At 57.8% G+C, this 14,949-nt stretch overlaps 1 protein-coding gene across 4 annotated transcripts in view; it reads left to right on the top strand.

Moving 5' to 3' along the window:
* The first annotated feature begins 669 nt into the window (after positions 1-669).
* The window catches only part of GAS2L1 (growth arrest specific 2 like 1), a 35,776-nt gene continuing 21,496 nt past the window's right edge, over positions 670-14,949 (top strand). For 2 of the 4 annotated variants that reach the window (XM_073312851.1, XM_073312848.1), the window contains exons 1-2: positions 670-1,068; positions 2,132-2,806. In XM_073312851.1, the coding sequence (XP_073168952.1) occupies positions 2,156-2,806 (651 nt within the window). In that variant the 5' untranslated portion in view covers positions 670-1,068; positions 2,132-2,155. Of the gene's footprint in view, positions 1,069-1,649; positions 1,776-2,131; positions 2,807-14,949 lie in introns of all 4 variants that reach the window. The other 2 variants (XM_073312849.1, XM_073312850.1) reach the window with 2 other exon arrangements.

The raw sequence follows: 14,949 nt of genomic DNA, 5'->3' as shown, positions 1-14,949 counted from the left end.
TTGGAAGAGAAACTAGATCTTGCAAATGCCAGTTCTGCAACTGCGCAAAGCAGCTGGGTTCAGGTCCTTGGTGCAAGCCAGGGATCACTGTTAGAATATATTGTGCTAATAGTTATGTCTCTAATAACACTCAGCACTTCAGTGGCACCTTTCAGCGGTAGACCCTAGAGCGTGTTACAAAGCCACCTATCATTTTGCCCAGGGTTAGGGTTAGGGAAACTGAGGCACAAGGCCACCTAGCGACTCCACAGCAGATCTGAAAATAGACCCCAAGTCTCCTGCCTCCCAGTCTGCTGCATCTATGGCTTTTCCTCTGCAGGTCTCAAGGGGCCGTAGCAAAGTCCCCAGGTCGTGGCACGGTGCCGATCCCCCAGACTAGCCGTAGGCACTGAGGGTCCATTGGCGCGGAGCAGTTGGCAGGATCGGGGCCGCCACTAGCCCGGTTCTGCAGGCAGGGCGTTGCGCCCTCGCCACTGAGAGCCACAGAAGGGATTTAACCCGGCTTCCGGCCATTGCCCAGCACGGGTCGCTGCCCCGCGCCCATCCCGGGACTGGCTGAAAATCCCCCGATTTCCTCCCCGGCACAAAGCGGCCCCCGGCCAGTCGCGCCCGGGAGGAACGCGCCGCTGCCGCTTTAACAGCGGGCGCAGCCCCGCCTGGGCCGGCTCCGGAGCCAAGTGGGCGGCCCGCCGCCTTTGTGCCCCGGCCTCTGGCGGCTGGAGCCGGCGGCGAGCTGAGGGCGGCGGGGAGTTTCCACAGCGAGCGGGCGCCGCCGAACTGCCCGCCCGGGGACGGACGCGAACCGGCCCCGGGAAACTCCGGGCGCCCCCGGAGCCGGGCTGCTCCCGGGCGAGGCTCAGCCCTGGCAGATTGAACCTCGTCGAGGCGTTGGCGGCGGAGGCTCCGGCGAGGACGAGGGTGAGTCTCCCTCCGGCGAGCCCCGGCTCCCCAGGGCTGCGCGGCTCTGCCCCGCCGCCCCCCGGCCGAGCTCCCTCTGCCCCGGCTGCTCGGACGATCGCTAGCGGCCGGCGCCGGCGGGGGAGAGGGGCAGGGAGGATGGTGACTCAGGTAAGCAGCGCCCACCTCTCTCCCCTTCCCTGGGCCCTGCCCTGCGCCGGGGAGCTGGGCAGCTGCAGCGGCTGCCTCTCGGTCTGGCTGGGGAAGGAGCTCGGCAGCCCGCTCCGAGCTCCATGCTTCGCAAAGGGCTCCGCTGCAGCTGCCGGGTGTATCTTGCATGGCCCTTCCCTAAGGCCCGTCCTCGTGCTTGGCCAGGATGCAGCACCCCTCCTTCCCCGTCTCGGAAAAGCGCCTCGAGCCCCCTAGGCCCAAGCGCTCCGAGCTCTGAATATGGGCCGCAGCTCGGCTGGCGAAGGCCGGCTGTGAGTCACCCTTGCACAAGGGCTGCAGCCCAGAGCGGCTTGTTAGGCACCTGAAAGGAGCCGGTGAATACGGTCCTGAAACCCAACTGGCTCCTGCCACTTCCTCACTCAGGGCAGGCCAGGCCTGGCCACAGGGGTGTCTCCCCTCTATTCAATGGCTGGTGACCAGCTCACCGGCTCCTTGTTCCCTTAGTTAAAAAATAACTGATGACCAAGGGCTGGAAATATTCCCAGAGTCTGCTGACCTGCATGGTCTCCCCGACCCAACAGGAGGAATGAGGGCAGAGCAGAGGGAAGGGGCCATGAGACGAAAGCTTCAGAGTGTCACCTGAGCTAAAGATACTGGGTGATGGGCCCTGTTTGCAGAGGTGCTGAGGACTTGCAATTTCAGATGAAGTAAGTGGGATTCAGGGTTGCTGAATACTCCTGGAAATCAGGTCCCAAGACCTCAAAGCACTTCATGCATGTGGGGTGTGCCTCACAGCCCCCAATTTACAGATTTGGGAAACTGAGGCACAGAGGGGAAGGGAAGGAACTTGCCCAAAGTGACACCAGCCCTGCCCATGGGACCATGCTACTTCCACGCAATAGCTGGCATCTGGATCCCGATGATGCAATCTGTTCCCGTTGTTGGACTTGTCTGCTACATAGGAGGAGCTGGGCATAGCTTCCAGCTCACTGGAGAGGTGAGGAAGGAGTGGTAATTTCTCTGCTTTTCTCTGTCTCTAATGTGTGTCATCTTCTCGCTGAAGTGACGCCCAGGGACGGGATGCAAGATGGCTGAGCTGAGCAACATCCAGTCTGCAGCTTCCAAGAGCATCCGGCCTTTCCGGTCCAGTGAGGAGTATCTCTATGCCATGAAGGAGGACCTAGCTGAGTGGCTCAACATCCTCTATGGCTGGGATGTCCAGGTGGAGAATTTCATGGAGACCCTGGAGACCGGGTGTGATCTCTGCCAACATGCCAACAACGTCAACCGCATTGCTCTGGAGTACCAGCAGCAGCACCCAGAAGCTGCCGCCCACATGAGGGTGCCCCAGAATGAGGTTGTCTACCAGGCCAAGAATGTGGTGCCTGGCTCCTTCATCGCCAGGGACAACATCTCCAATTTCATCCAGTGGTGCCGGCAGGACCTGGGCATCCAGGACGTGCTGATGTTCGAAACCAATGACCTGGTGCTGAAGAAGAATGAGAAGAACTTCGTCCTGTGCCTTCTGGAGGTCGCCAGGAGGGGCTCCAAGTTTGGGATGCTGGCCCCCATGCTGATCCAGATGGAGCAGGAGATTGAGGAGGAAATGAGGGATCAGATAGCCTATGGGGGGCTGGAAACCCAGGAGGATAACCGAGACCTGGGCCCTGAGTCACCTGTCTACCCTAGCAGGCCGCAGAGAATCTCCTTGTGTGACCTCAAGAACCTGGATGAGCTGGTGAGAGACTGTTCCATTTTGTTGGTATTGTGTGCCCCCAGGTAACTTACAAGCAACATGAGACCCTCTCCTCCCACCATTACCCAATGTGGCTCTCCTAGTGATCTAAGCCACTTCAGCGTTGTATGTGGGGGAGGTAACTGGAAGGCATTGGTTCTCTCCACCCACCAGTGGTTACATTTCCTCCCACCCCAATTTATTTCTACTCTCCTTGCTTAGAGCATCTGTAGGCCTGGTTCATTCTCCCATCTGGTCCCCAGTCCCACCCACAAAGATGTGCTGGGTGGGAAGGGGACTATCACGTGGTGTATTAAGTAGTCTCTTGGCCTATTCAAGGCCATGATCAAGTGTCTTGATGGTTTTGGTCTTTTGGCCTCGAGATGAAAACCATGTCTGTGTCTCTTGGACCTTGAAGTGAAAAAATTATCTAAGTTATAACTGAGGGGGATCATGGCAGGCAGACCTCGGATAGCACGGGGGAAGAGTTCGAACAGAGATCTCTTCAAATATGGAGACGGGAGTGCTGTGTAGCTTGGAGGCTTTGGTGATGGGGGAGCGTGGGGCCTTCCACCTCCAATGGGCAGATGGAATTGGCCCCAGGTTATTGGTGAGAAGTTGCCCCTCTGATGGCACTGTGGTGACCCATGGGAATGGGGAGGACAGGAGTTGTCTGCATCCTAACAAACCCCCGTTGTGACTGGCCCGCTGGGCAGAGAGGATGGGGTAGTCCGTGGCACTGACTGAGCCTTCCCGTCCCAGGGATGGGTGTGCCAGGCCAAGCGTGAGCCGTGCTTGCAGCCGAGTGGGGCATCGGGGAAGTGCGCCACCACCCGGTCTGCGGGGGTGGGTGTCGGACTGAGCTGGCGTGTGGGGATGCACCAAACCGGTGATTCTCTGGCCACACCAATGGTTCTGGCAGGCTTTAAACTTCCACTGTCTTTAAAAATTAAGTTGTTAACCCCTTATGTCTGGGAAGCAGTCATTCTGCATGGGCTCCAAAGCAGTGCTGGCTGAGAAACCGCTCTGCAGTGAATTTCTCCCATCCATCTCCCTGTGGCATTAACTCTGAAACCTGATGGCAAAGTGTCAGCATCCTTAAAGGGGCAGTGCCACCTTAAAAATGCATTGAAAGCAAACTCCTGTCTCTGTGACTAATGATGTCTTAGATGAGTGAAAGCTATTTGTGGTCTCAGAGCAGCAGCCGGGTTAGTCGGTATTCGCAAAAAGAACAGGAGGACGTGTGGCACCTTAGAGACTAACCAATTTATTTGAGCATGAGCTTTCCGGAGTTGCAGCTCACTTCCTCAGATGCATTCTGAGCTGTAGCTCACGAAAGCTCATGCTCAAATAAATTGGTTAGTCTCTAAGGTGCCACAAGTCCTCCTTTTCTATTTGTGGTCTGTTTGCTTTCTTCCCCTCTCTCAGACGCTGGCTGGACATCAGTGCAGGTGGCTCTTTGGCTTGCCAGTTCGTCTTGCAGCTGGGTTTGGGTGCCTGGGGCAGCAGGGCTGGCTTGTGGAACAAAGGCAGCATTTTCCACTGGAGCGTGTGTTGAGTTGGGCAGCATTTCTGTTGGTCTCTGGGCTTTTATAAAAGCTTTTTTCAGGATTGCCATTTTGGGCCACATTTTAAGTTGACTGCAGCGTCTCTAACTATTTCACTGCTGAGTCAAATGTAGCAAAGAGGGCCAACCATGCTGGAGTATGGGCTCCTATAGGGAGCCACTATTTCCTCTTCTTGCCACCTCTCCGCCCCTGGGGCGGGTAAGTCTCATTCTAGTCAGTGACAAGGGCTGCAGGCTCTAAAGCTGTTAACATGCCACCCCGGGGTATGCTCAGTTGAAAGGGCAAAGTGGTCCAATAGCAAAGCCAAATACCTCCCGGAAAGTTGTCCGTGTGGGTGAGGGACGTGATTCCCCTTAGAGGAAAATCTAACTTGTGTAATCACCCGTCTGGTTCCCTTGGTACCTTTTCTATCTGTGAGGATTTTGATCTTGCTGCTTGCTTTATTTATTAGTTCTCAAAAGGGACTCCTGGCACCCACTGATGGGAACATCCTGACATCCCAGCAAGCTCTGGCAAAGCCAGGCTGTGGGTCAGAGCTGTGCGGCCAGTGCCCATCTCTAATGGAGGCCTAGGGCTGCCCTGGGAGATGAATCCAACGACAAGGGTCTCTCTCTGCTCAGCTGCAGCTTCATCACAAATTTTCCCATCTAGAGAAAACAGCTCTTCTCCCAGTCTGGACTTTGTTCGAAGCCTAGTGTCGGGCCAGGGTGGAAAGCAGGGGCTGGTGGGGTTCTGCTGAAGCCAGGGGCCGAGGGAATATGACAAACGGAGATCTCTAAGTATCTCCCAGCCCCGGGAGCTGCAGGTCCTGAATTCTGCTTTCAGAGCTGGCCCTGTGGTTGCCGAAGCAGTCTCTCTCTCCCAAAGTACACAGGCTGAAATTAAGCCCTTGGATAAATCACTGGCTTTATTTTTAGACCTGGAGTTTGCTTTATAGCTTCTCAAGGGGAAACATGCAGAAATGCCGGTTCTTCCCAAGGTGCGCCACGCCCATTTCACAAAGCAAACCAGGGAGTGGCTGTGCAGGGGTTGTAGGCAGAGAGAGCAGCCTGCAGACTTCTGGGGCCTGCTCGTGGGAGAGGCGCTACTAAGTGAGGAAGCTGCTGGTGCAGGGGAGTCAGCCTGGGGAAACCCTGGTTTCTCTCCCCCTTGCAGTGGGTCTGTGTGTCACACCTGGGGGGCTGAGCCTGATTCTCAGTGAATTGCTCCTCAGGGCTGACCCCTACCTGAGGGCTGGAAGTTGGGCTGGTGCTGAGCCTTGATTGCCCTGGGGAAGTCCCTGTGTAGGAGGAATCCTAGGGGGGCCGGTTCCACCTGGTTTAAGGCCTTCTGTGCTGCTCTGTAGTGTGAGGGGCCCTCTGTCCTGACAGCACTGTTCCGATGTGGGCCTGGGCATTCCAGGCTGGCCCACATTAACCCATGTGCACTTGGTGTGTTGGCCCGGGGCCCGCACCCCAGGGGAGAGAGCCCAGAACTGAGCGGCACTGCGACCCGTACGCCAGCTCATAACGCCACTGACTCAGAGTGGCCTAGCCCCTCGTCTGTTGTGGATCAAACCCGAGTAGCACTGGGCCATGTGAGTGCAGGGAGCGATGGGGGTACACACAGTTGCTGAGCGGCTGCATGGGGACCAGCCACTCTAGCCTGGGACAGCAGCTAAGCACTGAGATGGGGGCGGGCGCTTTGCTGGTGAAGGTCCAGGCAGGTCCTGGGGGTTGGGGCTGAGTTGTTGGTGGGCTGTGGGGTGAGTGGACCCTTTGGGGGCATGAGTTAGGGAGGATCAGGGGGCTGGGGAATGTTGAAGGGTGGTGGGGATGGTGGGAGCAGTGGGGTGAGTAATGGGAGATGTTGGGGACTGCGGTGAGTGGGGTGTATGTCAGGGCTGCAGGGATATGTGGGAGTTAGGGGAGGGTTGTAGGGGGATACATGTGGAGTGGGAGGGGCATTTGGGGGCCTGTGTGTGGGGTGGGGAGGGGGGCATTCTGGGGTCTGTGGGCAGGGATATATGTGGTGAGTGCTTTGCTGTCTAGTTTATGAAAGGTGAGGGGCCCCCCAATTTCCGTATTATTCGGCCCCAAAATTCCTTAATCTGGGGCTCCCAAGGCATCTATCCCATAGTGCTTAGCAGTGCTGCTGGGAACAGGGGGCTTTGGGGCTGTTTCTAACCAGAGCGCACTGCATTGTGGGATGGGGCGGGAGGGCCAGCTGATGAGGGTAGCTATGGCAGTTGCAGTTTCCCGGGACTGCTGGCAGTTCTGGGACAGTCGAATCCCAGCCCAAGGTTTCGTCCGCAGCAGTGCAGCCACCTGGCCCGACTGGTGCTTGGAAGGAGCTGGGGCATGGACAGGAAGAGCGGCGAGGTCGGGGCAGGCAGTGGGGTTTTGTGATGCTCTCACCTGGCATGGCCCGGGATGGCGAGTCTCACTCACTGGGGAGTGAATGCTTGCGGCACAACCAGAGCTTGTTAATGCTGCTCTCCAAGTGCCACCCCTGCGCCCTGCTCCGCTAGCCCGCTCCTGGGCCTGCGCGGGGCTCGGCCTCGGCACTTGACATCTGCAGAGACAGCAATCAACCCTCCCGACTCAGTGGGGAAACTGAGGCACGGGGCAAGGCCTGAGCATGGTGAAAGGTTGAGTTGGTGTTAGAGCCAGGAGTGGAACACTGATGTCCTCAGCCATCTGGCGGCTCCTGGGCTGGGGGCTAAGAGGAGCTGTCCTTGAATCCAAGCAGTCTCCACTCGAGAATCTAACAGCTGCCAAATGCCACTGCTCCCACGCGAGGCTGGGTACTTCCTGATTCTGGTCAGAAGCAGAAATGCAACAGGGAAGCAGTTTGCCAGGGTTTTCCCAGCCAGGCTGCAAGCAGGAGGGCGTGGTGGGTGCAAGCCTGCTCTCTTGTGAGCTTTCCGCCCTGGATTCTCTGCTGAGAGATTTGCAGAAGCAAGTGAGGGCAGGGGTGGGACCTTAGAGCTCCATCCCTGGGGTTGCGCCATGCACTCCCCTAGAGATGAAGCAGGGATGGAACTGTTCATCTGACCCTAGAGGGGTCAGCCCTTGCTGCTGGGCCTGTACCCAGGGTGTTGGGCATGGAGTCCTGTCCTTATAGTAGCAACTCTGCTGGGCCCCCTTGACTTATCCTACATGACAGCCCCTGCTCGGCAGAGCTTGCAGTCAAAGCCCAGACACAGTGGGTGGATGAGACACCCGTCCTCGCGGCAGGGCCAGCAGCAGCTGTGATAGGATGTGCATACCTCCTAGCCCGTTAGTTGTAGTGATCACCGCTCTCTGCCTGCCCAGCCATAACCCGGGAACCTCCAGCTCCTCTCTTTGTTGGCAGTGACTTTGCTTAGTGTATTCTTGGGCGCTGATAAGGCTTCGGTGGGATGCGGTGCATTCTGGGTGCTAGGGGCTTAAATGGATGCCAGCTGCTGCAGGGCATGTTTGCCGGGTGTGGGGTGTATCTATGGTTCTTCTCTGGCCCCCATCACCACTGTATCAAGCACTTCACAATCTATAATGGATTTATCCCTACACCCCCCTGTAGGACAGGGCTGTTCTCTCCAGAGTACAGAGGGGAAACGTAGGCCCAGAGAGAGAGATGCCCTCCAAGTCACACAGGGAATCTGTGCCAGGTCAGGGAATTGAGCCCTGGTCTCCCAAATCTCAGGATAGCAGCCTAACCACTGGACCATCCTTCCTCTGAGGCCTGGGCTGGGCCATGTAATACTGGGTTTAAGGAAACCATGTCCCAGCTGCTGTTTCCTCCCTCAGCTCTGCTCTCTGCTGGTGTAATGAAGCTGCCTGGAGTTAGGAGAGACACACTGATCCTGTCCGGCCTGTTGCCTGGGAGTGGGGAATCACTGCAGAATTGGGCCTTGCAGCATAGGCCGGCGGGGTTCCTTCCAGTGAGGGTGGGTGCTGGTCATGTGGCTAGTATGAAAGGACGGAGGGATACAGAGCAACATGCTTTCAACCTGATGACTGGGAGAAAATCTGTCTGGCTGCAGATCGAGCTGCTGGGTCCTGCCTCCTGTTCCCAGCCGAAAGCACCATGGATCCTGTTGATTCCCCACCCGATTTCATTCGCTGCAGGGTTGGGGAGCAGCCAGCCAAGCGACCGGAGTTGCTCCTTGTCAAGTGTTTTATAGTTGTAATGGTGGGTTGTGCGTTTGTGCTGATGTCCCTCTAGCAACTTCCGGCCTTGCGGGGGGATGGCTGGCAGGGCTAATCGCAGCTGGGCTGCGGCAGAGGCTGGTGGCTAGCGGTGTTGGGGGTGTAATGGCATTGTGCGTGCTGCGGCCTCGTGCTGGCCGCCCACAGACGCTGTTGCCACTGGTGTGTGTGTGCCGCTTTTGCCAGGCGTGCAGCGAGTGCAGGAGGGCTGCGCCTCTCTGCCGTGGGGAGCAGAAGTGCAGTGTTTAGGGAACGGGACACTGGCTTCCCATTGCCCAGGCTAGATCTGCTGCCTCTTGGAATCCACCTGGGGGCTGGGTAACGGGACCATGAGGCTCTGCCCCGATGACGAGACAGTCATCAGCCTCCTGGCTCTATGGTGATGCGACGGCCACCCACAGGTGGTGGCAGGCTTTTCTTCTGGCCCTGCAAGCGACCCTGTGGAGCTCAATGCTGGCTGGCAGTCTTCCTCCCCTACTCCCCATGAAGGGCCATCCTGCAGCAGGCAGTAGGCATAGGAACCTGCTGCCAAGGGGGAGCGCCTGGCGTTGCTAAGTGGGGGTGCCCTGAGGCCTGGTGGGAAAGAAGCTTTCTCTAGCAGGAGAGGGCGCTGTGTCTAGTCTGGGCACCATATTTGCAGCTTCCCTGCCAATAGGCATGGAGAGGAACCTCGTGAGGCAGATGAGGCGATCTTGGCCTTCAGGAGCAGGAAAGGGCAGCAAACTCTGGTCGTCTAGTGAGGGCCTCAATTTATTTACTCCACGCCTGGCGGTAGGGCTCTGCTTTCCCATCTATTTCGGTGTTCGCTTCAAGACTTCCCCACTTCTTGTCTCCGCACCAATTTAAGATGTTTTCCTTCTCTAAAGGGCAGGGTGAGATTATAGCCTTTCTACCAGCCAGTGGCTGCTGGCTCAGGACCCGGCAGCTGTGTGCGGTAGGAGCTTGCAGCTGCTCCAACAGCAAGTTCGTACGAGAGTCTTGGTGATGGGGCAACTGGAGATCCAGGAGCATGGTCGGCACAGCCGTGCTAGGCCTGCATGGGGTTCTGAGGCCCTACACAGACTGTCCCGCTGTGCCCACCAGCCAGCCACAGTGGGCCACTGGCGATGCAAGGTCCCTGGGCTGGAGTGTGCTGTTTGGGTCATGCCCATGGGGCCCCGTGTTCCACTGCTCCAAGGGGGCTTCCACTGAGCTAAGGAGGCATCTGGGCTGCTCTTGGCCTGGCTTCTGGAGGACTGACGCACAAGATCCGTTCCGGACTTGGTGGGGTTGGGTCAGCTCCAAGGAGGGCACGGCTAGCGGGGGTACAGGAAAATGGTGAGGGGGCAGCAGCAACACAGGGTATTGCCCCAGGGACACCCAGCAGCCTTGGCTGTCCCCAGGCCCCATGATCGTGGAGTGCACTGCAGCTGGGGAAGTCCAGCTCTGCGCTGCTGCCCCACAAGAGAGATGGGGCAGTTTCCCAAGTGTCAGTGCAAGAGAGCAGACTGGCAGTGCACAGAGAGGGGCGAGGGCACTGAGGTGGCCATGGTGAGAGATCGCTGAGGCCTCTGCTCTCTCCCTTGAGCCCTTTGCGGTGGGCGCTAGGCCGTGAGCACTCCGGAGGCTGGACTGAGCCCCAGCAGCTCGAGCAGGCATCCCAGCTCTGCTTATGAAGGGGATGGCTGTGCTGGGGAGCTCCCCTCGGGCTGGGAGCCCAGAGCCTGGCAGCTGCATTCCAGCACTGGCTTTGGGTCTGATACAGCCTGGAGGGAGGTGAGGGGCAGGGGGCTAGGGAGGGAGAAGTAGAGGAGGGGCTCGGAATGAGGGAAAGGGACGTTGGAGGAGACGGGAGACCCAGGGCTGGCAGCGTGATTGGAGCAGCGGTGCCCCCAGCAGACAGCACGAGCTGAGAGTCTGCTCGTGTGTCCATTTCCATTTGCTGTTGGTGAGCCCTGAAGCCCCGAGGAGGAGGGTGTGTGTGTGTCCGGATTACTGAGACATCATTTAATCAGAGCCTTGGTGAGCAGGAGGGGGAACCTGACCTCCCCTGACTCCCTAATCTCAAAGACCTTTTTAATGTAAACCCTTTCCCTGCCCCCATTCCGCGTTAAGTCTCCAGCTTGCTGGGGTGGGGGGTGACCTTGGAGCACACTGGGGACTTCTGCTGCGGTGGCCACTCATTGGCTGACTTCTTTCACAGGGGCGGGGGGCGGGAGGTCTAAAGGGGTGTTTGCTGTGCGATGATGTGACTGCACCCCCAGCCCAGGGTAGGGGTCTGGGAGGGAGTGATCCACCCCCAGGCTAGCAGGAGCGATCAGAGTACGGCTGGCTGCAGGGTTGTGCCTACGGTGACCGAATGGGGTTTCAATGCATCCCTGCCCGTCTGTGTTCCCAGAGGAGATGTGACCACGCTGTTGTGCTGAGATTTAAAGAAGCCTCCTCCAAGCAGAGCCGGCTAAATACATTTTTCTCTGCTTTGTAATGACCAGCCGTGTGACATGCCCGGGGCTTTTATGGGCATCATGAGAAGTGGGGCGGAGCGTGGAGCAGAGAGCAAGCTTCCTGCAGGAGGCTGCTTCCAGTCCCAGATCTGTGTGTACAGACCTCGCGACAGCCACTGACCCTGTGCGTCTGCTCATGCTCGCTCCTGTTCCAGTCCTGAGAGTCTCAGCAAGCAGCAGCTGGAGACGGTGGCGTTCTCTGGTGGTTACCACAGGCAGTGGGAGTCAGAACTCACTGCACGGACAGGTTGCAGCCCCACAGTGCCTCAGTTTCCCCTGTCAGTAAAATGGGGATAGTACCTACATTGCAGTGGGGGTTACAGAGCCCACGCGATGAAAGGGGAGTATTACTGTGGAAAGGGGCAGTGTGACTGATGGGGCAGAATGCTGCCCCTGGCAGGCTGACCCCGCGTCCTTGTTACTATGGACAGAAAAGCCCCGGGCGCCAGCAGCACCTGGCATCGCTGTTCTGCTCCAGGAAAACCCGATGTCTGACAAGAATGCTCTCTTGCTGCCCAGCCTGCACTGGAGTAGGTGGAGTGCCTCAGGTTCGCAGGAAAGGGTTTGCTTAGTCTCCTGTCCCAGACCCGCTTGGTAATCCAGCGCAATGCTACTCGACTGGAGAGCTGTAGGCTTGCGAGGGATCGGTTGGGGGCTCCAGAGGGGAGTTGGAGAGCATGTGCTGGGCCCCGGGAAATGACACATGATGGAGTGGCAGCCAGTGTCTGCTTGGTGAAACTGTAAATGCAGCATAGGCCATAGGGAGCTCTGCCCTGCAGGGCCACTGGCCACGCACTGTGCCAGGCTCTCTTCAGTGGCCTTCATCGCTCTGACCAGGCAGGGACTCCAGCTCAGGCAAAGCTACAAGGGGAACCAGCTCCGCCACCCGGCCTCAGCTGACTTGCTGGTGATGGTGGGGGGGACTAGAGGACTGAATGGAGAGGTTTGGGGTTGGAGGGACAGAGACAGGTAGAGGGAAAGGAAGAAAGGAAGGGTTGGGGGACTGCAGTGAGGTGCTGTCCGAGTCTGGAGAAGCCTGGATCTGAGTTCGGTGGGTCGGACCCATCTGTCAAATCTTGCCGTGAGAGGCGCACTCCTGGGCGTGTCGGTGGTCCCCGAGTATTGTCCATGCGGTGGGCCAGAGCACCTCAGTGCTGGGCTATAATTGATCTGTATGTGCTTGATTGTCAAACCCTGTGGGCTCAAAGGTGAGCGCCTCACTCTCTCTCTGGGCACCTCACCGAAGTGGCGGGGCTGTGAAAGGTGCTGAGCATTCAGCAGCTCCCACTGGCTTTGGTGGGACGCAGCGGGGATCCGGTTTTGTGAAAATCAGGCTGCATTTGGTTAGGTGCCTGGCTGGAGCTGGGAGAGACGCACTGATCCTGTCCAGCCTGTTGTCTGGGGGGAGGAATCGCTGCAGAATTGGGCCTTGCTGCATAGGCGGGCGGGGTCCTTCCAGCGAGGGTGGGTGCTGCTCATGTGGTTAGTACGGAAGGATGGAGGGTTTAATGTAGAGCAACTTGGTTCCCTGAGGACTGGGAGAAAATCCGCCTGGCTCCAGCTCAAGCTGCCTGTGAGCTGTGTGGTAGCACTCACTGAGTGTCCTGGGTCTGACATCTTCACCTGAGTGTCTGTCTGAAGTGCGGGCGGGGGAGAGTTGGTCCAGACCTTTTGTGGGGCACGTTCTCCAGATGAGCTAAAGCTGCTGCGGTTTGCTCAGCCCCTGTGCGCGCCCACTTTTCAGACCTACATTAGATGTTACGTTCTTCACCGCCTCCAGGTGAGGAATTTGATTCTGATTCGTGCCTCAAGCTCTGGTAATCTGTTACCAAACTCTGCCTACTAAATGCACTGCTCCCAGATCGTCACTTCCATTTACAGCTGGCGATCACGTTCCTCTGTGCTTCCTATTTTCATCTGTCAGCTAGTGTTGCTGTGTGCTGTTAAAAGGCTGCCATGACCTACCCCAGAGGTGGCTGCATTATGGGGATGGGTAAATTCTTCGCTGCATGGTAAAGTGTTTTTTGAGCTGAAAGGCTTTGATTTATAGAGGTGTCCTAGAAAGCCCACCAGGTTGTGGGCAGAGCGAGGCAGGCTGCTACGTAATCTGTGCCATAAACTTTGCTCGCTCTCTCTCTCCATTGAGATTCAGACATGTTTCAAACTGCCTTCCCAAATATAGCCATCAGCTGGCAGCTGCGTGGCTGGGGAAAGCAGAATGGAGAGTCCGTGGGTGGTAGGTGGGGGCAAAGGAAGTGGTGTTAGCGGGATAGCTGGTAGCGTGGCACTGGAAGAAGAATGGTGAGAGAACAGCAGAGCCGTTAACACCCTGCGGATAAACACAGCCCGCTTTAGCAAGCGGCTGTGGAGTGAGGGATCAGGACTGTGACCCAGGGCCTGCAGCTCTACCTGCCTGTGTGCTGACAGGTTGCTGCAGAGCTGGGCGCGCTGTTTGGGGCTGGGGGAAGCCGTGCCCAGCCGTCACAGGAGACTTGTGCCCATTTACTGATGAGGTTAACCGGCTGTCCGCTGACCGTCTGCCCTGGATTCTGTTGGAGGAGGCTACGGTCGTGCTCTCCGCTCCTAGAGCGTCGCTGTGGCTCCAGTGTGTTAATGCATGGCTTGAAATGACGGCATTGCCTGCGTGAGCAGGGGACTGGACGCTCCCCTCTTGGAGGTGCTTTCCAGGCCTGTGTTAGCCCAGCTGGGGGTTCTAGTCCCACCCCTGGACGCTGGCTCCAGTACCGGATGCTGCTGCTGGAGATGTTGAACCCACCTGCTGTTTGCAGGATTGTCCCACCTCTCTCAGGGTGACCATCAAGCAGCACTCACATGTCAGGACATAAGAACAGCCAGACTGGGTCAGACCAAAGGTCCGTCTACCCAGGATCCTGTCTTCGGACAGTGGCCGGTGCCAGGGACCCCAGAGGGAATGAACAGAACAGGTCCTCATCAAGTGATCCGTCCCCTGTCGCCCATTCCCATTCTCAGATGTCTCTGAGCCCGGTGAGGTGAGCCGTCCTGCTTTCCCCTTGCCCCGAAGGACGGCTTTGCGTCAGTTCCTCCGCCTTAACCAGGTGCTTCCTGGGGTAGGGAAGGTGGCAGGAGTTTCCTGTCCCCAGCTGAGCCACAGTCTCTCTTCCTGGGGACTCTCTTCCTCTGCCCGAGTCCTGCAGGTGACTCGGGCTCCTGCTGCTCCTCTCCTACCTGCTTGGCTCCACAGTGCTCCGACGCTGGGCTGATTGGTGCCCTCTAAATACATTAGATGCTTTAGGAAACTGGATCCTCCATAGCTGGGATCTTTGTACTGGGGGTGGGGGAGGGACAGTTCAGAGCCTCCCCCTCAATAACTCCCTTGTTTGACAAGTGCCCTGTCACAACTGCTGTCGTCCCCGTCCCCCCCGCCTTCCCCACTCTGTGCTTCTGGGCTGAGACGTCCAGGACCGGCTCCCCTCTTCCACTGCACTCTTAGTGCCCTTTGCTTTGGCATGGAATTCACAGCACCGTCGGGGGACGTGTGTGTGAGTGCGTGCAAGGCCCCCTTTCCAGTGTGGGGTCTGATCACCCTTGCCTTGGTATATCCAGGTTGCCAGAGCAATCAGTCTGGTGACCTGCATGACCCTTTCCCTTCCCCCTGCTCCAGCAAAGTGGACAATGGAGGCCAGGAGAGCTGTGCTTGTGAAATCAACCCATCCTGACCCTTTAAAATCCTTTGCACCCTGCTGGCTGACTCCCATTGAATAGCGCTGAGTTCCTGTAGAGCGAGCCTCCTTCTCCCTGCAGGGCACATGGCGTTTTACAGGGCCAAGACGATGGTGCCAGACCCTGCCCTCTGGTGCTGGAAACCATCCTTCTTATTGGGTGCATCTTGCTGCTTCCCCACACTAGCAGCTCCTCTCTCCCCTTCTGCTCTGCTGGCCCCA

The sequence above is a fragment of the Lepidochelys kempii genome, chromosome 15 (genome assembly GCF_965140265.1).
Source record: "Lepidochelys kempii isolate rLepKem1 chromosome 15, rLepKem1.hap2, whole genome shotgun sequence".
In the NCBI taxonomy this organism is placed as follows: Eukaryota; Metazoa; Chordata; order Testudines; family Cheloniidae; genus Lepidochelys; species Lepidochelys kempii.
Note: the sequence above shows the minus strand (reverse complement) of the source record. Positions and strands in the feature narration are given on the sequence as shown.